Source organism: Nilaparvata lugens, chromosome X, assembly GCF_014356525.2.
Source record: "Nilaparvata lugens isolate BPH chromosome X, ASM1435652v1, whole genome shotgun sequence".
In the NCBI taxonomy this organism is placed as follows: Eukaryota; Metazoa; Arthropoda; class Insecta; order Hemiptera; family Delphacidae; genus Nilaparvata; species Nilaparvata lugens.
This window is the reverse complement of record NC_052518.1, coordinates 65151010-65178882: the sequence shown is the minus strand read 5'-3', so window position 1 is coordinate 65178882 and position 27873 is coordinate 65151010. Positions and strand designations below refer to the sequence as shown.

At 33.8% G+C, this 27873-nt stretch overlaps 1 protein-coding gene across 11 annotated transcripts in view; it reads right to left on the bottom strand.

Annotated features, from left to right (window-relative positions):
* LOC111062931 (A disintegrin and metalloproteinase with thrombospondin motifs 16) overlaps nt 1-27873 on the bottom strand; it is a 196913-nt gene that overhangs the window by 32307 nt on the left and 136733 nt on the right. For 6 of the 11 annotated variants that reach the window (XM_039441364.1, XM_039441367.1, XM_039441369.1 and 3 more), the window contains 2 exons: nt 23111-23166; nt 2771-2897 (listed from right to left, as the gene is read on the bottom strand). In XM_039441364.1, coding sequence (XP_039297298.1) covers nt 2771-2897; nt 23111-23166 — 183 coding nt within the window. The remainder of the gene's footprint in view (nt 1-2770; nt 2898-23110; nt 23167-27873) is intronic. The other 5 variants (XM_039441366.1, XM_039441370.1, XM_039441372.1 and 2 more) reach the window with 1 other exon arrangement.

Genomic DNA, 27873 nt, shown 5'->3' with positions numbered 1-27873 from the left:
CATAACATTGTATTAAGTTTGATCCAAGACATTGAAAACTCTTCAACATTCTGCAAATTGAAAGTTTTACATCCTAGCATTATTTCAACTAAAGAATTGTATTATCAGATAACCAAGATTGCTGGTTACTATCACAATAAATTACTATTGAAACCTGAATTGAAAAATATGTGGGATATCGAAAATTTGATAAATGTAAACTGTAAACCAACGTCTAAAGAAATCATTTAATTTTTGAACTTACCAATCGTAGATGAATCAAATTATAACTTATACAAGTTGTTTTTTGTACCTAGTATGTTTCAAAATGGACATGTAAGTATTATTCCCAAGGTCAGATACTTACTCAAGTCAAACGATAATTATAATAAGAAAGAAATATCAATTGAAGGTCTAACTAGTGAATGCACTAGAAAAACAACTTCGAATTTTATTTGTTCTGTAGAGAATTTATATAATGACAAATTGAAATGTGAAAAAGAAATTATTGAATCAGGAACTACATCAAGCTGTAAATATAGTAAGATGAAAATAAGTAATAGTATTGTAAAATGGATTCCAGAATTGAATAGCTATTTGTGTATCTTTTCAAATGAAGAAAACATGAAAATTGACAAGCAATCAGAAACGATAACAAAATCTGTAAAAGGAGTTTATTCAATCAATAGCAACAACAATACATTTTATTATAATGGTAAAATACTTAATCATTTGTCTGAATCAAAATATCGACCTAAGTTATTGAACCTAGACAACGTTATCAATAGTTTGAATGAAGACCAAGAACCAGAGTTTACAATTAATTTAGAACATCTTGAATTTATTCCGATTGCTGTTAACAAGTACACCTCCATAAGGGAAGAACGTATTTTCACTACAAACATAAGTTTTAGGACAATTATTTTGTCTGTAATTTTTATTATAATGTCAATTGTTCTATTGTATCGTTATCTAAGTAGAAAAGTTTCACCCAATGTAAACATTGTTAACAACCCTACCCCCGAAGTTCTTTTTAGGGATGGAGGAGTTATATAGCTAATTACTTATATAGTCAGCACTCCTCATTCCATTATTGTTGATGTAGCATAGTTGTAGTGGAAGGTAACATTGTATTTAGTAGTCAGTTCCAAGCTAGCGGACATAGCGAACGGAGCTCTATCGCGAGATATAAAATTATTGTAATATGTGGTTAACAAATAAATTCATTTTTTAAAAAGACTATTTGATTAATCACAATCCTAACTCACATGAGCTCTGATGTAGCCCCATATAAAATAGTCACAAGGTGGCAGCTTCAGTGAATGAGGAGACCATTCCACTTCTCCACGCAACGAAATGAGACTTCCTGGGAAGTTCTGCCTTGGACATTTTACATTTTCTCTCGATGTATGACACGTTGGAGCCTTACGGTATTGAGATTGATATGCCATCTACTCAATTTTGGCAAAAAAAATAACGCCGCATTGGGAGATAACGATCTGAATCAACAATGAAGTAATCTCAAAAAGTAAGGGCCAATAATGAAGTTTCGACTAATACAGGTACCACAACAAACAGTCAATAATCATCCTCCATTGATATTACAAACAAGAAACTCAATCTTTATCAACCAACGTTTCCTCAACGGCAGATAATATATTATAATTGACACGGCACAAAGTCATCTACTATTCACAACGTCTACAGGAGTCTTTGGTCAAAAACGGATGCCATTTTTCAAATAATGTTGATTTTCGTACGTAATTAATATTTTTTTCGCCCTCTCTAATAATCAAAATTGCAACATCCAAGGTATTTACTGGAAGAAAATATTATGAGTTTCGTTCAAACATTTCTTCAAAATTCTTTCGAAAACCACCTTAAATTGTAGGTCCACCCATCTTTCATTATCATCCGCCTCACTACGCACAAGCCTAGAGCTCATGTGGGCATCACCCTCAGCAAAAAAAGAAAGAGAAAAAACAGATATTCCAAATTTCTCCATGTAAAACTCTTCAGTCTGTAGATTAATATGATTCATCATTAGTGGCGCTATTTTACAAAAATGCTAGGGGTGGGGGTGCGACAAACAACAAGGGGAGGGGTTATGAGGTATGATATTCATCCTAAGAATTGATTTTTCCTATTTAAAGTTTCAATACAGACATTTTATTAATTATTAACAAGTAATCTATTCTATTCTTGATATATCATTGGATATTTATCATAAATATACAGAGCGGATCAAAGTAGGTTTACAGTTATACAGAGTTAGTGAGAATCATGGAAACAGCTTAATTTTTTTACAATGATAGTTTGACAGTAAATTCTACTGTCAGAAAATTCTGCTTTCTCTAACTTAAACATAGAGCTATTAATTAAAAAAACGAATTAAAAAATAAAACCCCTATGTACTCAAACACAGTATCAGATAAAAACAACATTATAAAGTAGGGTAGATGAATTCACTATAATAACACATATGGAATGGGTCTCGTGCATATGTGTGATGGGCCCCAGAATGTTCATATTCGAAAATAAATGTGCCGAAATGTTATTAATGGAGAGCTGTCTTACAGACACGCACTCTTCTCAAAAAGAATGTTTTCGAGAATTGAAACGAGAATTTTTCAGAGCTACTTTCAGAATGGATTTGTGGACAATGAAGAGTGGCTGGACCCAGCCGCCCAGCCGTTGTTGTCCCGGGTCCCGCAATGGCATACTCTTCTTGTCACATTAATCATACAAACGTTTTCTTTTTCAATTAATGTAAAAACCAAATCCAACTTACAAATGGCCGACTTCATGAGCTGCCACAATTATTCCAGAGAATCCACCAGTATCTTCAATAATGGCGACACTGTTCACCTTTTCTAAACGCTTGTTCACAACACACGCTCCACCAACGTATGCGAAGCCTGCAAAATTCGCATTTCAAAAATAAGATAATCGAATAAGATTCAAGTTCAAACAATACTAGGCTAAAGGCTACTAAGCTACTAGACTATTAATTTGTTACTGGCTCTTCTCCGAAACTTATGATCACAGAAGCTAGTAAAATATTCAAATGATGAATTGTGAAATTAAGATTCAAATTCATAAAATACTTGCCACATTTTTCAATCCTTCTTATAACAGGTTTGGTTTAATTGAGATTTTAAATTGATCCCTTACATCTTCAATAGAATAGACTTGGAAGGGAATTGATTCATGGCGGTATCAATATTATATGGTAGTTTTGTTTGAATATAAGGTTTATTGATTTGAAATTTGAATTATGAGTTTACAATTTAAGTCATCAACAAATCATGCAATGATGCGATAAACAAAATAAATATTTCTGTTCACCTACAAGAAAGTATCTAATTTTTTTTCTATTCTATCTTAAAATAAACATGGACATTTACTAATTTCAAATTATATTAATAAGTTTAATAAGAGAACTAAAACTCCACATTTGAATGATGAGTGGGTTTTAGTTCTTTGTTGTGTTTCAAAGATAAGTACAATAACATTTTACTCCAGAAAAATTATACTCTCACCTTATAAAAGTCCTTTGCTGACTGAAAAGCATAAATAACTAATAAATATGATTATATCATGTTCATAAACTAAAAAAATACTATGGTTTCAATAAGCATTTGACCACCACACATTCAAATTTATTCAACTCAATCACCAGTTTACTTCGTTTGATAATTATTTTCAATTTTATCCAGTAAATCTTAAACACATGCTACTTAACAAATGATCTATACCTACATTCATAAAAGATGCATAGGCTACTAGTACTTGAGCACTATATACTTGTTCCAAACGCTTCATGCACAGATGAACTACCTACTTAACCATGTTACACGGATCTGTTCTTGAAGCCAGCAGTTATTGGTCAGTTTCACCTCAATTTCCCTTCAATGCATTCATGCCGTTTTTGATTACTCATGCATATAAATGAGCCAAATATGAAGTAAAAATAGAACTATTTTTTTCAACAAACTTTAAAAGTTTATACATGTACAGTACAGTAAACTATGCAGGTTTATCTAATGAGTTTCCAATGAAACCTTAAAGCTGGTAAGGTGATTCATAACATTACATGAATATGTTGTTAATGCTATTTGATACATCATCTATGTTGATTCTGATATAATAAAAGTCTTTATTGGTCAATCTTATCAATAATACAGAATGGGTGGAGAGTCCGAGAACGGCTTAATATCTCATACACAATAGTTATTTGTATATCTAGAGTGAAAAGTATGACTTTTTCTCCCTGCGAGAAAAAGTTTGAAGCCCGAGGCGAAGCCGAGGACAACAATTTTCCTGATGGAGAAAAGTATTTTTCGCTCATGATGTACACAACATTTTTCTTCCATCTACATTTTTTCATAGAAACTGCAAATTGAATCATTTTAATAATTTACGTTATTGGTGACAATGTTTTTTAACAACATAACCTAAAATCTAAAACCTAAAAACCGGTCGCCTGATTGGCACTGCCGATTATCGCTATTTGGCCGCTATCTGTCGGCCAAAGTTTGAACAATTATCAGCTGGGCGGCTATCAAAAATGGCTGACTCCAGATCACGCGTTTCAGATTTGAATTGCAGATGGGAAATATTGGCTGGTATTTTGAATAGAATAAAATATTTTAAAATATGTATAAATTTTTATTGTCTATTAATATTAAGTATGTAATATCATACAAACATATATTTCATGAGTTGATCAAATTTCTGGTTCTGGTATTGAATTCAGTTGACTCAATGACAGACACCTTTATTATGCTTCCTCATCTGAGCTTAGCCCTTCTAACATATTTCAAATATAAGTTATTAAAATAGAGATGCTTCCCATGTTATTCAAATGGAGTTACTTTACGCTCTAGGGAGTTTTTCTATTTTTTCGTCATGAGAGCGAAAAAGTGACAGTTTAGTATTATGTTCCAGGGAGTAAAGTAAGCACTTTAGACAGTAGCTGGAGGAAAAGGTAATTTGATGGTGGGTGTTTTCGATGTGCTGTTTTCGTCATTCACTTTTTCTTGAAATTCCGTATCAAAATCATGTATCGCATGATCACCTTCCTATTTAAAAAAAAATGAAGTTGCATTCAAAATGGCAGATCCAATATGGCGGACCAGATTTATAAAGTAGTTTTTTTGAATTTGAGTAGGATCCCCAATCACACCCACCATCAATTTACTTTTGTTGTTTTGTGTATGAGATATTAAGCCGTTCTCAGACTTTTCACCCACTCTGTATAAGGCTTGAATTTCATCTCATTGTAAACAGAACTTTGTGAACCTTTACCGTGTATATTTTCATGTTACTCTATTGTTATCATCTCAAACTGAGGTTCGCTTGGATTACTATTATGTAACAACCACTACTAGCATTGCTTTAAATACATCTAGTACGTTAATTGAAATGAAACTGAGTCGTATTGTTGATTCTTTAATCATTAAATCATTGAATAATTTTCCTGGCAGTCAAAGACTCATCAACATAAATGCAATAAATAGGAATATCAACTTAAATACACCATAATGAAGCTTGAGACAGCCAAATATGAGGTAGAAAATGCAAACATTTAATTGACCGAGCGAAGTGAGGTCTAAGATTCAAGTCGACGGTTTGGCATTTCTCTTAATGTTTGAATGTTTAAATGTTTATATGTTGCGCATTTACGGCGAAACGAGGTACGGTAATAGATTTTCATGAAATTTGACAGGTATGTTCCTTTTTTAATTGCGCGTCGACGTATATGCAAGGTTTTTGGAAATTTTGCATTTCAAGGATAATATTAGAGTAAAAACCAGACTATAGAATTATGCATCATAAATCAGCTGACAAGTGATTACACAGATGTGTGGAGAAGCCAGTCTATTGCTGTATTTCCATAAGGACTATAGTTTCAATCAGGTACTTGTGGATGAGAATACTGCGTGAGGTCTTCTGTTCACAGAACTACTATTACTCTATGAATATCTATCACTATAATCACCACCACCTCTTAAAAGTCATTAAAACTACACAGTTAGATCTATTCATTTGTATATCACAGTATAATAAAGCTGGTCAATGCCATGAAAAAAAGCTTTATAGAATGTAAAGATGAAATGAATTATTTCCACAACTAAGGTAGTAAGGAAAAATACATATAACTTATTAAAAGAATATAATATATTCTTAAATATTTTAATATTCTTAATTTATATGATAAAACTTAAAAATACTGGCAACTTGATAAATGCCAAATATTAAAGATATTGATGTGGATTTTCTTCACTCTTCAAGAAGTATTTTATAGGCTTATAGAAAATACTAGTGAGCCCCTGGCTGGAGAACTCGCTCAAAATGCCTTTGTCAGCTGTTTTATTGAAAGCAGTGGGAATTCGAGAAAGAGAAACAGCTGACAGCTCACTTGCGATTAGTAATTATATTCTTCTCATGCACTTTTTAAATCAACCTGTGATTTCCTAAAAAAAAGACGAAGGTGTATAACAATTATTTTTGCCAACGAATCCATATAGTTATTTGAATAATTTGTGTCTGAATTTGAAGTTGATTTAATGAAAGCAATCAAAATTTATAGTCCAACATACAAACAAACAAACATTTCTTGGCGACGAATCTAACTGCGTGGCTGGAGCCGTCGTAGTTGGAGCACATCACTTATAAATTTATTAGATATGAATCTTGAAAACAATGTAGTAGCCAACACTTATAATTCATTCGCCGGTATAACGTCCATACAACATGAAAATCTAATGAATTATGAAATCGCACGAATTTATAAATTATTATGTGATGACTGTAGCCGCGTGGCTGAAGGATTTGCACCTTCATAAGCTATTATTAATTTATTCTAATATTTATTTGATATTTTGAATGATCATTATTTCTAATAATAATAGTTGTTATTACTGAAATAATGGAATAATCATTGATCTATAAATATGTTGAAATCTAAAATACATAATCCTCAAATAAATTAATAATTTATTTTTAATAATGAAAAAACATTCTTCCCCAAACATATCATGGAAATTGAAAATTCAAACTTTAAAAAAATATCATCAATCAGCTGATCAAAATTATTTTGTTTTATACTTTGTTCAGTTGATTATATGGTTCAATAAGTGGGTTCACAATACTCAAGATCGATGATGGGTACGCGACTAGGTGCCACCCCGACTACTTGTCCCCTATTAAAACCGGTTTTTAGGGAACAAGTAGATGTGAGCCATACCCGTCTAGTTGTCTCCTTTCTGAGGAGGTGACAACTAGTCGGGGGGACACCCTGTCGCGAGGGTGCGAGTTGTCAAGTTGTCGTTTACGGTCATGACTAGTTGGCACCTCCGGTCCAGTAGGTGTCAAGTAGTCGGGGTGGGTCGATGTCAAACGAGGCAAACGACAGAAGAGTCCTGCGACAGTCGAGACCAGCGACGGTAGAGACCGGCGACATTCGAGGCCAGCGACGGTAGAGGACTCCTGAAAAAGTGGCCTCAAATGTCGCCTGCGTTAGGCGACAGTTGAGGCCACTCTAATTTTTGTACAGCCCCGACAGTCGAGACCTGCGACGGCAGAGGACTCCTAAAAAAGTGGCCTCAAATGTCGCCTGCGTTAGGCGACAGTTGAGGCCACTCTAATTTTTGTACAGCCCCGACAGTCGAGACCTGCGACGGCAGAGGACTCCTGAAAAATAGGCCTCAACTGTCGCCTGCGCTAGGCTCTCCAGAATGGTAGACAGCACCAAAAGAATATTATCATTTAATTTGTATGGATTTACCAGCAATTGAATAATATCCTATTATTCCTTCCATATGATGATAACATCATACGTCAAAATAGAATTGCCATCGCTACAATCTCATATCCTACACTCGGCCATTCTGCCCTCAAGCCATAAAATAAATGAATATGAAAAGGATTACAAACATAAACGAAACATGGAAAATAAATTAAACATAAACAAAACACACAAAATGAAACGAACGTGAACAAAACATAATACTGCATTACACGCAACACTGCTTGGTAAGACTGAATTTCTTTGGCTGTTAGGGTACTTTGAATTGCTTTTTCATCAATTTTCTTCTCGTTGTTGAGTATGCATCAACTCATACACACTCTTCATTCTATAATTATTCTTATGAATTTCACTTTTTCCAATACTAGCCAATATTTATTTTTCATTTCTTTCTAAATTCATACCTTGACCTTCTTCCATTTCCACATCTTTCTCTCCTCATTTTTTGTACATTCTCATTCCGTTCTCCAAGTTTTTCCTTAATTTCAAGGTTGATTCAATTCCATTTTCCTCTCCACTATCCCATCTAAGTTCCCTTTCCACCTCATCATCACCCTCTTCCTTCCTCTTTTCACCATTTCCAATGTGCAGATGATTGTGGGCTACAGATTTTAAACTGACATAACCATTAATACTTTCAAGTTCTTGATCAACAATTTTCAATAATTCTCCACTGCAAGGATTTGACAAGTTATCATTACAAGGAATCAGATCAAATGCTTGTAAATTTTTATATTGATTTCGGTATTCAAATCTAGGTTTTGAAAAATGTTCCAACTTACCATGGTTAGAAATCAACTCCACGTCAAGACTAACTTTTTGATAGTGATTATAGTTATCACAAACTCTGTTTCGAATTCTATGATACCAAAAGAGATTCTATGAAGAGTTCTACGAATTCTATGAAGATTAAGATGCAATTCAAGTCTATAAAAATAATTATGGATTGATGTTGTCAGTTGGCAGAATTCATTTGTATTGGTATTGTGCAGTCTTCAAGTTCACCATGTTTGCTCATATTTCGAGAAGAGAAACGTTACCTGAGCGTTGTGACATTAGCTCAGATAATATAAATCCTTGACCAACCCCCACTTCCCCCCGCCTAGAATCTGCCTCTGGTTGCACACAACAATATTATCGCACAAATCGATTGAGTCTCTTTAGGAAAAGGGGACTATTCATAAGTGGAGATTGTGCAAGAAGCGTGCGATGGTAATGAAAGTTCATTCGAAAAACGTCCGGTAGATGTGCAAGATCTTGCCGAGAAGGAAGGCCCACTAGAAAAGGTAACTAACATGAAGTCATTAAATAATAGTATTTAACAATATGTTTTACAATTGGCATAAATTGTATGTATATTTTAAGTTAAAACCAAAGATGTCAATAACTTTCTGAAAATCAAAATTTCGTAATAATTCCACGAAATGGGAAATATATATCTAAAAATTATATTAGAAATGCTTTCTCATTTTTCACCTTAAAATTAATTGAATTCCATACTTTCTCACCAATTTCCGATAGATTTGTAGCCATTTTTCTGGGGCGGGGAGGGGTCGCGAATAATGAAAAAGACCCAAAAAATCTTATATGCTTTCTCTCACATTGATGATAAATTCATCATTGATGAATTCAATTGATTCATTGTTAGATGTCTCGGGAACTCCCCAGGCTAGTTAGGCACATTTTCAATGTCTGAGTTGATGTACAGTAAAAATACATGTCTACTCTATCTGGATCATGAATTTCAATTTCAATGGTCTAAAAGCGTTGAAACCGTCACTGCGATTATAGGGAATGTGAAAACTGCTTTTTAGAATGGGTTTATAAATAATGTTCTTATCGATTCAGATGAGAATTCATATTCATCAATGATAAATTCATCATTGTTTGAAATTGAAATTTATGATCCAGAAAGAGTGGACATGTATTTTCACTGTACATCAACTCAGACATTGAAAATGTGCCTTACTAACTTGGGGATTTCCCGAGACATCTAACAATAAACCATATGTGTCGGAGCAGTAAAGCTAGACAATAGAAGGGTTTCAGTGACACTTCTTCAGGTAGAAATAGCAAGTCTGGAACAATGCTATTTTTTGCCATCAGTTTACAATGACATAGAAAAAGAAAGAAATAAACTTGGGAAATAATATCCTCATTTCCTTTCATTTTTCATGTGGTGGAACTGTAAAATAACTTCCATGAACCCCCACCCCTCGCCAACTACTTCTCCAACCTTTAAACTACCACCTCAGTGTCAGTTGGTGCATGCACAACTATGATAATCCAGCGCGTCACCGTAAAGAGCGATTTAGTTAAGTGGACATCTGAAGACGGATACATTTATAGATTTAAAAGAAAGCTTAAAGATCGGCAAAGCCGCAAAGTTTATTTAATTTGTAACAGTAACGATTGCAAAGGGTCGGGCCACGGTCTCTTCCAAATAAGTTACGAAGACAAACCCGAGGTTGGGGAGTTTGAATTAAAATCAAACCACACTCCTGGTGCGAAGTGTAAGGATTTGAATTTTTTAATGTGAATCTTGTGAGGAGTAAAATTCTCCATCGAGCTGCACAAGAGAGCACGCCTAACTCGATAATATTTCAAGAAGAAATGGAAAGGTATGTGAACTATTTTTTGTGTCTAGAAAAGCATGGTTTAAATAATCATAATTGAATTAAGTCTTCTTGTGATTAATCAATTGATTACTATTACAGGAATGTTATTCTGCTATGTTCAATGTAGTTCTATTACCATATCATGTTCATGTTTGAGATTCATCAATTTTAGTAGTAATAGTTCTGCTAACACTGAAACCTGTTTTTTCAGGTTGGCAATGTCAATTGGAAATTCAATTTCAAGTTTATATTGCAATTCTGTATTAGTATAAATTTATTGAACGAGCGTTAGCAAGTTCTCACCTTTGATATAGTGAAGGCCAAAGTCGTTGTCCGTCTGTTTTTATGTTCTACACTAACTCTACAGAGAATTAATCAATAAGCTTCAAATTTTAAACACGTATTCTTCGAACCTTTTTACAGGTCAAGTTCGTTGGACAACAAAATTGACTTACTCATTTATTTATGATTTATTTATTTGATATCCTACATTTGAGAGCATAAGGATAACATCCCATAATTGCTCTCTTAACACATAATACAAGTAAGAGAATTGAAAATGCAATATTTTACATAAATATTGAAAAAAATGAAAAGTCTTTACGAAAAGTCTCTCTGAAAAATATACATTACGAAAGAAATAAAAAGTTTCTATGATTATACAAAAGTCATTCTGAGAAGAAAGAAAAAAAATAGTAATGAGAGGGAATAATCAAACACACAACTTCAAGGAGTAGTAAAAAACAAAGAGATCACTGTCACAGAAGACTTTCTCCAATCAAACTCCAACATATTGAAGCTACTAGTAGTTCTATGAACCGTAGACGTCGCGCAGCTATGCTGTACATGTACATGGTGGGTACTAAGAATGTGGCATCAGGGAACTGTTAAGGACCTACAGAAAGAAAATCAATATTTTTACTTTTTTTCTCCTTTTTTCATTCTCCTTGCAACCAATAGGCAATAGAACTGCTTTTCTAAACTTATTGCTATGAAAAAAATTTATGTTAACCCAATGCTAAAGTTTTTTTGTGATTGTTCCAGACGGTTTGATGCAAATATCTTCAAAAGAGGCTCACTCCTTCTCACTGTTAAGAGAGGGGAAGGAGTGTGCCAGGAAGAAAAAACTAAAATGGATTCTTCAGGACTCCAATCTCAAGTGCCTTGATGAAAAACTAAGAAGAGGAGACATAACACTCGCAGAATTCATTTCAACCGCGAGCTACCGGGTGGCATCAGATATCGTCCATGCTGATGAGGATGAGGACATGGAAGACGACCCGGAACTCATTTCTTCAAATGAGTCGGAGGAAGAAGGTACAAATTAATAACAAATAAAGTAACATATAAAAACATCAGCATTTTAAGTGTAGCGTTCAAGGAAAAAAATGAGAATCTTTTCCTAATTATAAGATTCTTGAGCGAGTTAAATCTGGGATATTGAACATAGTTGATTAAATTTTATCTACAGTACGCCTTACAAGTGGTACTAACATTGCCAATACAGCACATTAATTATAGAATAATTTTCCGTAATTAAAAAACAGAAGTTCTCATTCGATTTAGCATAAAATATTGATAAACCCAATTCGGTACAAAGTGTAAGATTCAAATAAAAATCGCAAATCCAATAAATTTATTTAAATATTAGAGATGATTTGTCGAAGACACGAATACATTTCAAAGGCCCTTCTAAAACAAGGAAGAAAACATTAATTATTGAAATTTTCTATGTTACTTTTATCCAAAATGGCGGTTGATTGAAGTTTTGGTTTTTAAAGAAATTATTAATAAAGCTCAATCTGCCGCCATTTTGGATAAGAGTATCATAGAACATTTCAATTGATGTTATCTTTCTTGTTTTGAAAGGGCCTTAAAAATAATGTACCACACAATAGGTGTTTACATTTAAAATATTCCAGTTGCAACCACCAAGTCACCCCATTAAGAGGGGTTGAAATCCAGTTGTACGTCGAAAGTTAGAGTATTTGACCATTAACTCATCCTGAAAGTTACAGAATTATATCTACAACAGTCTCCAACTTATTGAAGGGTACCCATACATATGACTCACTCTGTATGTATTATAATAAAAAATCCTAATCCTAACCTTAGATTTTCTTGTTCGTAGTAGAGAATAAGGGGAATAGCAAAACTTAATTTTTTTCAGAAGCCTCAGAAAATGAGTTAACGGGCAGCCTGAACGAACTGACAAACGATGGAAAGTTCCAAAGTTACAGAACAAATAAAATTGTCCTCAATGTAGACGGTATTCATGATTGTCCGTCAGCTGGGTTCGTGATGGAGCAGCTTGCTGAGCTTGAAGCTGACCTCACTGAAGCTGAGGAGGCTTGTGAGGACAGCAATAGCACGTTGTGCTGCAACTGTGATCAGTACAAAGCAACCCGGATTACAAAGCATTCCATGTGGACATTGGGCGGGTTGCATCAACTGCACCACAGCGCTTGTCAGCACGCCACGACACTTTGTCTCAATATTAACAAATGGCGAACAAGAAGAAGAAGAGCAAATTCCTTTGCCATGCAGGTGCCCATATTGCCAATGAATTGTGGGCAAATTCTTCCGTGTTTATTAAGAATTATTATATTGTATTTCTATCGGTTTTTCTTTCAGTTTTTTAGTCTTTTCTTTTAATTAGTCTCTTAGTTTTTTAGTTTAGATTATTGTCGAATGAATTTATTATTATAATTACTCTGTTAATTCAGATTTTTACTTTCATTTCCCTATTACCATTGTAATATTACATTTTTTCTCGATTAAAATCGAATCTTCAATTCGAGATCTATAAAACGTGATAGTAAATATCAGAGTAATCGATATGCAGACAACTTTTTAACTGAGAATTTATTGTAAATAATTGTGTTGCACATTCCATGGTATCACCGAAACTGAGTAACAGAATTAACAGATAAATAGATCATTATAAATATAGAGGATATATAAATTTAAAATAACAGTTTCGAAATAAAGTTTTATTGAGAACAAATGTAAAATGTAAATTCTAAACTTGTAATTTATAATTTTTTGGAATTTAATATCAGTGACGTGTTCATGACGTCGACACTGGTTTTGAAGTGGGGCTTTACTCTGCACTTGTTAGGCTCTCTCTAAAAAATGGTGGCTGGCTATGTGTTCTGGTTTCGTGTTCTCTGAATATTTTTCTGTTCAAGTGAATTTTTAATGTTTTAAATTAGGTTTTGAACAGTTTTATGGTGTTCTAATTTTGTATAAAATTGTTTTGTGTGTCTACAAGCCTTTAGCCATTGTTTTTCAACTATATAAATGGATAAGTATTTAGCTTGTAACGATGTTAGATGCTTAAGTGTGTAAGGTATTGTTTTGTGGATTTGTGTTGTATATTGCCAAAATTCTTCTGAAGATTTTAAGTTGGTTTGCTCTGAAAACTGGATTTCTCATTCATAAGCAATAGATCCATTCTTAGTTTATCAAGAATCTACATTTTGGAGCTGATAACTTCCTTTAGGTTAATAGGTGCGAAATGCTATCCAACCTATTTAGGAGAAATTGGTAGCATGCCAAATGGTACGCCCTGGTGTGGGACTCAAACTACAAAATATATCCCTGGTTATAAAAAATTATTGGTAGGATAGATATCTTGATAGATTGTGAATGGGAGATGCTGCTGAGTGGGAAATCGGTTCGAGAAAGTTCAGGTTCTAATGAGTAAATATTTTTTACGCAGTAGCAAGATGGAGAACAATAAAAATAATAAAGTTTTATTCAGTGAAAACATTCAAAACTTAGATGAAGAATCTCAAGATTTAGACCTAACCTTAAACAATGACTCAAATGATAGTGTAGCTGTAAGTGAAAACGTTTCAAATGTAACAATTCATAAGGAAGTAGTAGAAATATCAAATGAAACAAGTATGGTAGGAGCTAAAAATGATCTAAATCTTATAGCGTTCTTAACACAAATGTTTGATAGACAAAATGCTAGGTTTGATGAGCAAAATGCTAAGATTGATGAGCAAAATGCTAAGATTGATAATTTTAAACAAGATCAAAGTGCTAGGTTTGATGATATGAAGCAAGAATGTACTAGTATAAGACTAGAGCAGGTTAGTATAAACCTTCTATTAAAAGATACACATGAAACATTGATAGATAATCATGAAAATGAAAACAAATTGAAGCAGGATGATAGTAGTGTTAAAATACAAGATCAAGTATTTCAAGTTTCAGATAATGTAGGCCTAGTTACTGTTATTGAAAAAGTAAATCCTAGTGAGATAGTAGAATTGAGTAATGTAGTAGGTAGGGAGTTGTCTTTATTGAAAGTCAACAGTAAAGAAAGTAGTATTGCCAAATTGAAAGTTAGGAAAACAGTAAATAAAGTGAATGTTTACATGAGACAGGTTTCTGTAGAGGTTAGGAACAATGTAAACAAAAGGAATCTTGCTTTGTATCAAGTTGATGAATTCAACTTTCAAATAAAAATTGAAAATCATTATCTAGTGAACATGACTGACTTTTGTAAGCAAAATGGCTTTGTTGAAACAAATGAACCCATGAATAAAATCATTTTCTTCAAGAAAACAAAGATCATTATAAATATAGAGGATATATAAATTTAAAATAACAGTTTCGAAATAAAGTTTTATTGAGAACAAATGTAAAATGTAGATTCTAAACTTGTAATTTATAATTTTTTGGAATTTAATATCGGTGACGTGTTCATGACGTCGACACTGGTTTTGAAGTGGGGCTTTACTCTGTACTTGTTAGGCTCTCTCTAAAAAATGGTGGCTGGCTATGTGTTCTGGTTTTGTGTTCTCTGAATATTTTTCTGTTTAAGTGAATTTTTAATGTTTTAAATTGAGTTTTGAACAGTTTTATGGTATTCTAATTTTGTATAAAATTGTTTTGTGTGTCTACAAGCCTTTAGCCATTGTTTTTCAACTATATAAATGGATAAGTATTTAGCTTGTAATGATGTTAGATGCTTAAGTGTGTAAGGTATTGTTTTGTGGATTTGTGTTGTATATTGCCAAAATTCTTCTGAAGATTATAAGTTAGTTTGCTCTGAAAACTGGATTTCTCATTCATAAGCAATAGATCCATTCATAGTTTATCAAGAATCTACATTTTGGAGCCGATAACTTCCTTTAGGTTAATAGGTGTGAAATGCTATCCAACCTATTTAGGAGAAATTGGTAGCATGCCACCATAGATAAGGAAAGTATTGCTTTCCAAAAAAATCAAGGTACCCCAATTTCTAAATTTCTATATGTTTCAAGATTCCCTGAGTTTTTTTGAGTAATAATGTGCTTTTTGGGTATTGGTCTGTATGTGTTTGTGTGTGTGTGTATTTACGCTCACTTTTTTAAATTTTATTTCCTAAGAAGGAAATGCTGTCAACTGCAAGAGGAATACAACATTCAACGTTTTCAGGGCATTCTGTAGAAAACTTTGGGGTTAGAAGGTCAAGTTTTTTTATTGACGTTGTCCAATACTGCAGAATCGTTCCAAGAATCTTTCAGTTACTTTGGAATTATTTCCCTAAACGATCTTCTTCCATTAGAAGTAACTGAAGATGACTATATAACCATGGTTATATTGTTAGGCTACTTTAAACTGAACTATGATGATAACTAATTGAAAACTGAATTAATGTGTTTTTCTTCGAAGTCAAACACCATCAAGTGTAAACTGTCAAGTGTCAAGAGCAACTTTGGTCTCTCACTTGTAATTTCTTTATGTGGTAATACAATGCACAACGGTTAACATCACCAGATTGTTGGTTTCTCTCAGGTATTGACATTTTGAAGTAGAATTTTTGATGAACGAACAAAGTATGAATGTGAACACAAACGAAAATAATGTCAACCTATTGTCATATTAAATGTTTGGGAATTCTTTAAAACACATAAGCTTTGTATATTTTGGAGCACGTATTTCCCAAAATGTGTTGCATTGAATACAGTACTATTCAACACCGTTACAGCTTATTCCACCTCATCAATTCTATTCATGGACTTTAACATGTGACTCTCTGTTATGTTTCTCCATTCCGTACGCCTTTTTGTTTTCTAAAGACGCAGAACTCTGAAACTGGATGTGCGTTGAGCATCATCATTGTCCACCTGCCTAATAATAAAATTCCTTGAATTGGCTATTTCTTGAAAAGTACAGGTCAAGTCCCAAAACATGAGTCGAATTTTGCACCATCAAATTTCTTTATCATTCATTCATTCATCTATCCATGTTTGGTTTAGTTCTCAGTTTCTATTCAATACAGTATCAGCTTATCTTTCTAACAGCTCTATTCCACCATACTCCGGCTCATAAAAGTAATACTCTTTCATGTCCTTTTCAAAAATAGAGAATTGTGCCAAATTTCAATTGCATTCCTCTTTCATTACAATCTTTCTAAGGATGTTCCCATCCTTAGTTAAATACATTGAATAATTCGTTCTTTCATTCTCATTGTGAATAAGAGCATAAACCAGAAAGTACAAGTATTATTGCAATTTCCATGAATGGATGAATATATTTGCATCAATTCAAACCTAATCTATTCTATTTATAATCGTGATCTGGTACTCTGTTAATATCATTCCCTCTCACATACACTGTAAATATTCTATATCCTTTGGCCGAAGTTCCTAAAGGAGAAAAAATGTTCAACTTGTTTGAGAAACAAGAACAGTATCCAGTATTCATTGTACTGCATCAATGAAATAAGACAAAAAAGACAAAGTCAGACGGATAGTAGATTGGTTAGAAGTAGTCGGGAGGTGATAATAATACTGTAGAAACTGGTAAGCCCCCCGGGCTGAAGAACTTTTAGGATATTGACAAGAGATAAAATTCGTTTAGCTCTTCAAAGGTGCATTGCAAACATTGGTTCACTCAAAACGATATTGTCCTTTTAATGTGAATATTGCATACTTTAACTATCTAGTTGCAGGACTTCTTAGGCTTATCTTGGGCTATGAATACAGCGACCACATAATACCAATACAATTTGTACCATGTGGTTTCTTTGTCCTATTCAATAGGAAATCTAATTATAAATCACAAGATATTTTGAGGTCCTTTGTAGATTCTGATTTTACAGAACAGTTGGCAATAAATAAGATATTAAAAATAGTAAGCAAGAGTAGCATTAAAGGAAGCTATAGAAACACTGAATAAGAAACTGATGATATGAACTCAAAAAATCAATTATGCGAACCTATGAACTGTGTAGTGGATGTCTATATTGACTAATATATGTTATGCTATAACAACTTACCAGGTATTTCGGAAATGAAAGGGTATGATTAATTCAAGTCTTTAGTCAGCATGTAAAGGTGTACCTGTTGATATCAATTTATTGTTATAAATTAAAGTCGTAGCTCAATAATTATGAAGAATTGTCTGCTATAATGAGTGAATCAGCATAGCAGGAAATATGGTGAGACCCACCTACTCATATAGGAAGATGGTCTTTAACTCCAAATTAAACAAACCCATTGTCCCAGTTGCACAAAAGCCTGTCGAATTTTAATCATGATTAAATGCCAAAAGAACCAATCAGGTCAGTCTTTTTTGAAAAGAAGGCGCCTCTTTTCATAGCATTCAATCATGGTTAAAGTTTGACAGGCTTCTGTGCAACCGACCCTATACAGAGCTGGATGGCTACCTGCTGGCTGTTGTTTCTCCATCTATTTCTATTCAATACCATTTCCTATCTTCTTCCTTGTCTCTCAGTTCAATGGCTACTACTTCCTCGAAACAATGGCTTTTGTATAATTCATGAGAGAAGAATTGAAATAAGTTCAGAATTATCTAACTTTTTACTGGATAATTTTATCAAAAAAGCTAAAGGAATAAGACGTTCAGAAAATTAATCTAAGTTGAATGGAAGAGACTAGTTAGAAAATAAGGGAAATGCAAGCTAATTTATTTTAAAAATATCAAGCGCACAAAAAGGTTAAAACAAATCATTTTTTAGGCCTCAAAAACTTTCTAACCCTAAAAATGTCCAACCCAAAACTTTTATTACTCCAATCAAACATTGTGTGGTGCAAGGGGGCACAGCCCAACCCCAAATTAAAAAAAAATCAACCAAAAATAATATATATATAACATTTAATATATATAACATTTTCAGGGGTGCCGCGGGCGAAGCCCCCTGCTGAGCGCAAAGTGCGAGTTATAAATACTAGGCACAGGAATAATCTTAGAACTGAATTTCTACAAATTGCAAGATCTCAAAAAGGTGGTTTCACACCGGTACAAAATTATATGCCTGATTATATATAGTAATTGTTAGAGATCTTTTGCTTATAGTTTTCAAAAACACAGTAAAAAATATTTTTAAGGAAGAATGTTTATGTAAAGTTGTTGATTTTTCAAATCAACTTCCTAGATTATATAAAAAGGTAAATTTGTTCATTACTCTAAGCATCATACTACTGTATATAACCTTTTTCTATTCTCTGAAGCTTATTAATTTTGTAACTTTTAAATTCTTTATAACTTTAAATTCGTGTAGCTTTGAAAGTTCAGCATGTAAAATAAAGATACCAACATCTTTCCATCCTCCAATTGAGTTTCATGAACAAAGGTGGTCAAGTCATATACATTCCAGTACTTGGATGATGGTCCCTGAACATATTTTTAAGTAATGGGAATCCATTCCTACTGCATTATGCCTCCTTCATTGACAAATCTAAATAGTTATCTATCTTCTATCCATCTATAAGACGAGATGGTGTCTGTCTTTCTGTCTGTTTGTATGTGAGCTCATCACGCTTGAAATACTTGACTGATTAAGCTGTAATTCTTCACAAAGATGATCGTTCTGAAAATCCTTCAAGGATAAGCACTATCCACCTTCAAAATTCATATGCTTTTTTTATGAAGGGAGTTTCCATTATTTAGTTTTCAACAAATCAGAAGTTATAATCATTATAGAATGTATTTTGTCTGGAATCGCAATAGGATGTGTCCTCAACTGTCGCCTGCTGCAAGCGAGTCTCTAATTTTTGTACAGGTCCGACAGTCGAGACCAGCGACATTCGAGGCCAGCGACGGTAGAGGACTCCTGAAAAAGAGGCCTCAAATGTCGCCTGCGTTAGGCGACAGTTGAGGCCACTCTAATTTTTGTACAGCCCCGACAGTCGAGACCTACGACGGGAGAGGACTCCTGAAAAAGTGGCCTCAAATGTCGCCTGCGTTAGGCGACAGTTGAGGCCACTCTAATTTTCGTACACTCCCGACAGTCGAGGCCTACGACCGTAGAGGACTGTAAAACAGTCCTCTACGGTCGTAGGCCTCGAATGTCGTCGGTCTCGACTGTCGCGCCCCCGTCGGGGTGATAACTTGACGGCAATGGTATATTTTTACGAGGGTACAAGTAGTCGTCTACGGTCATGACAACCCATCCCCTCGACTCCACTCCACAAGAAATCACCATTCCAGCTGGCTCTTCATTTTAGAGTTGGAAAATGACGCCCAACTATCAAGTTCTATAAGAAAAGGCATTGAGATTCCTAATTTTGATATAATAAGATATTTTCAACATCATGTCTTTGTGAGTGAGCCTTTTCAACCATGGTGCAATCAAGAAGTATAGAAACAGACTTTATATAAACAAGTGATATAAATAATTATTTATACTCATATTAATTACCAGACTTCATGTAATACCTCAGTTGTTAACCAGACTGATAGCTTCATCTGCCATATCATTGATGGATGAAAAATTGACTGTCCTAGCATTAGGCTCAATTTACTCGAAAACGGTGCGTCTGACGGGAAAATATAACTGAACAAAATGTGTTTAGAATTGTGTTCTACAACTAGTTTAGTAATCAAAAGGGCTTATTATTCATTTTTTTCTGTTTTCGACCAACTCGAGAAAATTTATCCTAAAAATAGGAATATCTCCCGAACCGTGCGTTTGACGGGAAAATGTTACTGAACCAAAAGTGCTTAGAATTCAATTCTATATCATAACCAGGAATAAAAATTGTTTGATCCTCCCTACGCCGCGAGGGTGTAAGTTGTGCCAACTCTGTAGGTGCCAAGTAGTCAGGGTGACACCTTGACACCAGCGTGCAAGGTGTCATGTAGACGTGAGCCATCCCGTCTACTTGTCTCCTTTCTAAGGAGGTGACAACTAATCGGGGGTACACCCTGACGTGAGGGTGCGAGGTGTCAAGTAGTCGTTTACGGTCATGACTAGTTGGCACCTTTGGTCCAGTAGGTGTCAAGTAGTCGGGGAGACAACTTGACGGCAATGGTATATTTTTATGAGGGTACAAGTAGTCGCCTATGGCCAAAATGACCAGGTGTCAAGTAGTCGGGGTGACAACTAGACGGCTACCCTCGATGAATCAATATTATTAAGGAATATTGTTCTATTTCAGTGTTTTATTATTTCAACTGCATAAAAGCTATATTTACTTTTAATCAATCAGTTTTTCACAGCTAACAGAAAAAAATAATTTTCTCCTAAGCATGAGAAAATTCAAAGCTGAAATAGTTTCTATTGCTGATCAATATTATCAGCTGATCATGACTATTTATAATTTGCCTTGTTAATCATGTTTCTCGAGCTATTTGTAGTTACATTTTTATAATTTTCTAATCACATTTTCACCGTGATGATTGCCCGAGAATATCCTCATCTTGAAGCAATTTTCGCCTAAAAAATATAAAAATTGCCGCCTCCTATCAGCTGTTGCTTATTCATGAAATTTTATTGATTTCTTGACTGAGAAAATCTCGTACAATAATTTTCAAAGATGCTGCTGATAGAATATCAGCTGTTCCATCAAAATAAATTTACAATATTCCAAAAGACTTTTGAATAATTTTTCCTCTCGTGATTGTTGAGTCTATCTGTAGCATAGACTATAACCTAAATAGTTGGGCTATATTGGGGGCCTATCCTTTTTTGTCTGAAAAAGGATGAAGGAGTGAGTAAATTTCGTTGTCCAACGAACTTGATCTGTGAAAAGGTTCGAAGAATAAGAGTTATGTATTCAAAGTTTGAAGCTGATTGATCTAATTGTTCAAAAGTTATTGAAGAACATACAAACAAACCAACAGCGACGGACAACGACTATGATGAAACATCATAATAAATCATGATATCATATCATAATAAATTTCACAGCTATCAAATATATATATTAAATTTTCAATAAAAATAAAAAATAAATTTCATTCAAATCAACTCTACAATTCCTTTCTCCAATTTTATTCTAATTCTTTTTTGATTTTTAATTTTAAATCTCCTCTTTTCTATCAATTCATAAGCTACACTTTTCCTTATATATAACCCACTCAGATCTTAAATCTCCCGTTTGTAACCGCCCCCTAAATACACCCATAATATCCCCTAACTCTGTACCCTTTTTCTCTCTATCCGTCTGCACCGCGTAATCTGTGGTCTCTGCTGCTACAATTGACTCTCCGTGCGTACTCTGTGGTCACGACTGTTTGATTTCAAACTGTAGGCTACCCACTCACTGCTCGGTTGAGGAAGGCAACTCAGTTCCCAAAAATTTCCGTTTATAATGTAAGTTTTTAAGTGTTTTCAATCTATTTATAACTTGTGTCTCCTGTTTTAATTTAAATTACAAACTTTAAAGTGTTTTCTGTTATGTGCTTATAGCACATAAAAAACTTCAAAGTTATAAAAGGTATTAGTTATAAATTGAAAAAGGATACACACTACACAGATAGATTAAAAACACTTAAAAACGTACATTATAAACGAAAATTTTCGAGAGCTGGGCTCCCTCAAAGTTTTTAAGTGTTTTTAATCTATCTGTGTCGTGTGTATCCTGTTTCAATTTATATATATATATATATATATATATATATATTATATATATATATATATATATAATATATATATATATATCTGTTTCTGTGATCAGCTATTTATAGTCATTACTCGATTGATAGGAAAACAGCTGAGTATGAATCCCGACATAAATGTTCGTTCAATCATCTTATAATAGACAACATACTTTCCAAGACAAGTGAAATCTCATGTATGATATGATTGTCCAAATATTATATATCCAATATTATATATTGTTTGGTGTGTTCCGGAACCCACCTAGAAACTGAAGTTGCTATATCTATCGATATCAGCTCCATTAACCTTACATAAATCTTATGCTTATGGGGGCTTCGTTCTCAAGATATTGAATATATGAAAAATAAAATCAGCTCTATTTCTAAAAAAATGAAAAATAGCTCTGTATTGAATATGTAAAATCAAAGTCATTCAAAAAGAAGCGAAAGGCATGCGCAATAAGATTAAATTCCATACCAGTTTCAAAGACTGAGCATGTAGCGGAGAGAGTCTTGTTGCAAATTATGGTATTGGTTGCAAATTAAGGTATTGGTTGCTCATAATGATAGATGGAGTGGAATGTAGTGGTTTACATAGATATGATTTTTGAATAACGAATTTGTATGAGAATATTGAAGGCATGAGCGCATGAAAAAGACGTACATTCATAAATTGGAGGCAACATAATGTTTGTGAGCGCATGAAAAAGTCGTCATTCACAGATTCTTGAAGAAATATGAAATTTTTACCATTCGAACAATGATCGTGAATGAAGTGTTGTGTGAAATTTGTAAAGTGATTTCTGGTGCAGTGCAGATAGAATCTTCTGTCTTTTATGCATTATTTTACCTGCCGTTCCTCTGTTACAGGCTTCATTTGGATATTGCCTTCTGCACATATCTAATCTGCAAACATCGATATATTTATAAATAAACTTTCAAAAATGTTCAACGAATATTAGAAATTTTCGAGGCTTCACTTGTTGTCTCTGCATTTTGGAGCTGGCTGAGCGGCTGAAAGTGACGGAGTTTAATCCAATGTTCCATTCCAAGTGCAGTGCTTCCTTCCCCCAAAATATAGCTAAAAAACTACTCCACTCCACAAACTGCACTACATTAATCTAATGTTAATTAATTTACATACATGTAATTTGACCTACAAACATCCAGAGTTTATAAATTTTACTACAATTGTTTACGTTTTTACAAAAAAGGTAATCCAACGTCAAATAAAATATATTACCATAGAATATAACAATAACAAATGATAAAACAACAACCTACAATGTTATCCGAAATTCAGCTGTTTTGTGTTAAAAGTTAAAAACATAATTTTTAGTAAAGTTTGATCTAGATTGAGAAAAGTTCAATCTAAGCAGATTAGAGTCTGATTATTTAATAAAGAATTTATTTATCAGAATCTTGAAAAATTATGGATGTTTGATGAAGAATATTTCATTCAAAATGGGTCCATCAGTAATGAACATCACCATTTGTGATAGGCATATTGTGTGATATTTTTGATAATCATTTAAGCGATTCGTAGCACTGAACTACTCTATCATGTACTCAAGAATAAATAATACCTACTTATAGTTTGGATTGCGACAAGTTTCTGTAATAGAATAATTATTATAAGATAGATCTTATCTAAATTGTTCAAGAGGTTTAATTTCTTGGACAGGGTATTTTAACTAGCATCTAGTAACCGCAAACGTTTCCTCCAAATACTTTTTCCAATCAAGTTGTGACTACAATGCTCCTTACACATGTGTCACAGAAGTTTTCAGGATTTAATTTTTTAATAATTGATTATTATTAATTTCATCCCACTCATGATACATATGTATTAAGTTAAGTTACACGATAATATGTAATGCATACAAATAGAAATCATGAAATACAGAACGTTTTATGGAGTTTCTAATATTCTACTACTACATTTCGTATATTACCTATCAAAATACATTAATTGATATAAATTTCAGAAGTTATTAAGATAACAGATATACGGTACCCAATTAATACAAGTTGTAGAAATTATTGTAAAAGTATTGGTAGCTCCTATCAAACAAATATCGTGTACATTAAAAAAAATTACTTCAGTAAGAATGAAGTGAACCGGAATTTATAAAAACCCCATCACATAGTTTGTGTGCATGGAAGTTGGTTTTCTCTATTTGCTATTGTCGATTGTCGAACTACTTGTTATGCTGTAGCCTACAAATGTGAGAGACAAAGAAAGTGAAATTTACTAATTTTAAAAAGTATGATCAGCCATGATTATTACTAGATTTATCTATAATCAGATCAGCTGATTATATCTATTTAGCATTGTGCTGATCCCGTATTGAGATTCCAGCAACCCAGCAATGCACTATTCTTCATACTGTGGAGGCAATATAGTTTATTTGAATTGGGAATTAATTATATCATTTGTGGTTATCTGTTAACAGTAGGATACAAATTTGTAAGCTGTCACAGGAGTAAAATTTGGTCCTATTGAGAGTTGAAGAACTAGACAAACCAAATTTACCAGAAGTGTCCAATAATTGAAAAACCATGTCTATTGAATGTTTATTTAATTATCTATGGGAGAGAAAAACCCTGGTCCTCCTGGTAGGGCGGAAAAAAGAAAATCGTTATGAAATCAACACAACAGACTCGGATCGGTAACAGGAAAAAAGGAATTCATAGAAAAGAAACTGACTTGGATTTGGAGACTAGTGATATTAACCTACATGGAATGTACGGACAATGATGAAGCCTGAGAAAATGAAAGAGATGATGAATCTAGAAAAAAAGCAAAAATAGATATTGTCGCACTCCAGGAAATGAGATGGCAGGGACAAGGAAGGATTGATAGAATTAGACTGTAAATGAGAGAATATGTGGATTGAGGATTAAAGGGAAATTCCGGAATATTTCATTAATATCGGTACATACTCTTATACAGAAGAAAAGGGTGAAGAAGAAAAGTAACAATTTTATAATGGGCTTGAAAAAGTGTGTGATGGAATTCCTAGGTATGATATACATACTGGTGGTCCTAGGAGATTTTAATGCTGAGATAGGGAAAGAAGATGAATTGATAGGCATTGCAGCGAAAAGTTGCATCCATGAGATAACAAGTGAGAATGGATGGCTGTTATGACAAATATGTATATTAAGAGCACACACTTCCCTCATAAGAGAATACATCTTGGTACATGGGAATCGCCAGATGGCAGAGCGATCAATCAAATTGATCATGTCATAATACGGAAAAGATTTTCATCCTCCACACTAGGAGCTGCAGAGGGCCAAATTGTGACTCGGATCACTATTTAGTGAAGGCAGTCAGAGAGAAAATAAGTGACTGTAGGATAAATAATATACAGCCGAGAAAATGAAATTTAGAAAATTTAAAACATGAAAGGTACAAGGAAATATATAGAAACAGAATACATGAGTAAATCATAAGTAGATGCGTTAAATAAAATGCGGAAAGGTTTCCAGCCAAGAATGATGGTATACCGTGGAGAGGATTGGAAAGTGGTTAGTGAGGAAAGCATGATGAATAGATAGGCGGAATATTTTGAGGAGACTCTGAACCGTGCACATATTGGAGTTATCGATGAAAATGAGGATCAAATACAAGTACAAATAGGAAACGATGTTACTGATCCTTCAACAATCCAAGAGATAGTGCAAGGCACCAAGAGAGGATGGCATGGCTAAAATGATCAAAGAAGGAGGACAAACTATTTTCGAAAGTTTACATTACCTGATAGGTCTAATATGTAGAGAGGAAGTGATGCCTGAAGAATGCTGAGGGGGTATTATTCATCCGATTTTTAAGGAAGGAGACAAAATGGATGCCAGAATTATAGAGGGATTACCCTTTTAAATTTCGTATATAAGATTTTCTCTGCAATCATAAGAAATAGACTGGAGCCATATTCAGAAAATATACTTGTTGAATACCAGAGTGGCTTTCGCAGAGATAGGGGTACAACTGACCAGATTTTTGTAATAAAATAAATAATAGAAAAATTCTATGAGCAAGGAATAGATGTGAACTGCCTTTTCATTGATTTTAAGCGAGCCTTTGATAGTCTCATCTGGCCTAAGCTGTGTCTAAGAGTTTTGGTATACAAAGTAAGCTTGTTGAGCTCATCACAATGATAATGGCTGCTACTACAATCAAAGTGAAGATGGGAAATAGGTTAAGCAGAAGCTTTCATTTTAATGCTGATGTAAAGCATTTGATGGGTTCTCAGCAGTACTGTTCGACATTGCCATCCAGAAAGGCATTGAAAGGGTGGAACAGAGAGGCACCATATTCAATAAGATGCATCAAGTATGTACATATGCCGATGACTTGGTAATAATGGCTAGAAGTGTGGCATGCTTGAAAGAAGTTTATAAAATCCTAGAAATTGAGGCACAAAAAGTCCTACTGGTTGTAAATGAGAACAAGAGTAAATATCTGTGTGTGTCAGCAGTCAAGTCCAGAGTACCAAGAAGTATCTACGTGAATAACAAAAAGTTTGCAGGTGTAGAGAACTTCAAGTATCTAGGATGCCAATAAATGCCACATGTGATAATGCTTATATATAAAAGAAAGGATTGAAGAAGCTAATAGGGCCTACTATGCCAATGTCAGATTATTCAAAAGTAAGTTGGTCGGCAGGAGCACAAAGATAACGATATATAAAACACTGGTGCATCCAGTGGCAACATATGCGGCGGAAACTTGGGTGATGAATATGGCTGACGAAAATGCATTGAAAATCTTTGAAAGATCCATAATAAGAAGAATTTATGGTCCCGTTCAGGTTAATGGGCAGCAATGGCGAATAAGAAAAATGAAGAAATAGAAACATTAATAAAAGAAGAAAATATAGTACGATTCGTTAAGGCCCAAAGAATAAGATGGTTGGGGCATGTGATGACGATGAGTGAGGCTAGAATGTCAAAAATAGTAGCCTATTTAATAGCAAGTTGCACAGCAGACGAAAAAAGGTAGGGCAAGGAACAGGTGGGTGGACCAAATGATGGATGACCTGAGAAATATGGGGCTGAGAGGGTTGAAAGAAAGATCCATGAACAAAAAAGAATGGAGGCGTGTTGTGAAGGAGGCCAAGGCTCACCTAGGGCTGTAGCGCCGGGTAAAGGAAGAAAGAAGGAAAAAAAGATTTAATAGGAGAACATCCGAGAACTTTTGCGTGGTATGCATATGATAACGAGAGGATGTTGGGTTTTGCATTTATATGGGAAGAAGAGACGTGATTTTCAAACTATATTAATTCTGAGTTTATGATAAGAAAACTTGTGGGTTGTCGATGTGAAGAAAATAATTATCTCAATAATCTTATTAAATTCTTTGAAACGTTGTTACTGGTCTGAAGACTTAAGAATATTCAAAATTGTTGTAAGCTGAACATTTGATTATTAGTTTAAATTCCTATCATAGTAAAATGATAATGCTATTTTCTCCCCCAATTAATTCGCTTGGTAAGAGATTTAAAAATATCATCACAACTGGTGAATGTGCACATTTGTTATTATAAATCCCTTAAATCATGTATAAGGTTCATCGTGCCACAACATACCCGACTATAAATAAAT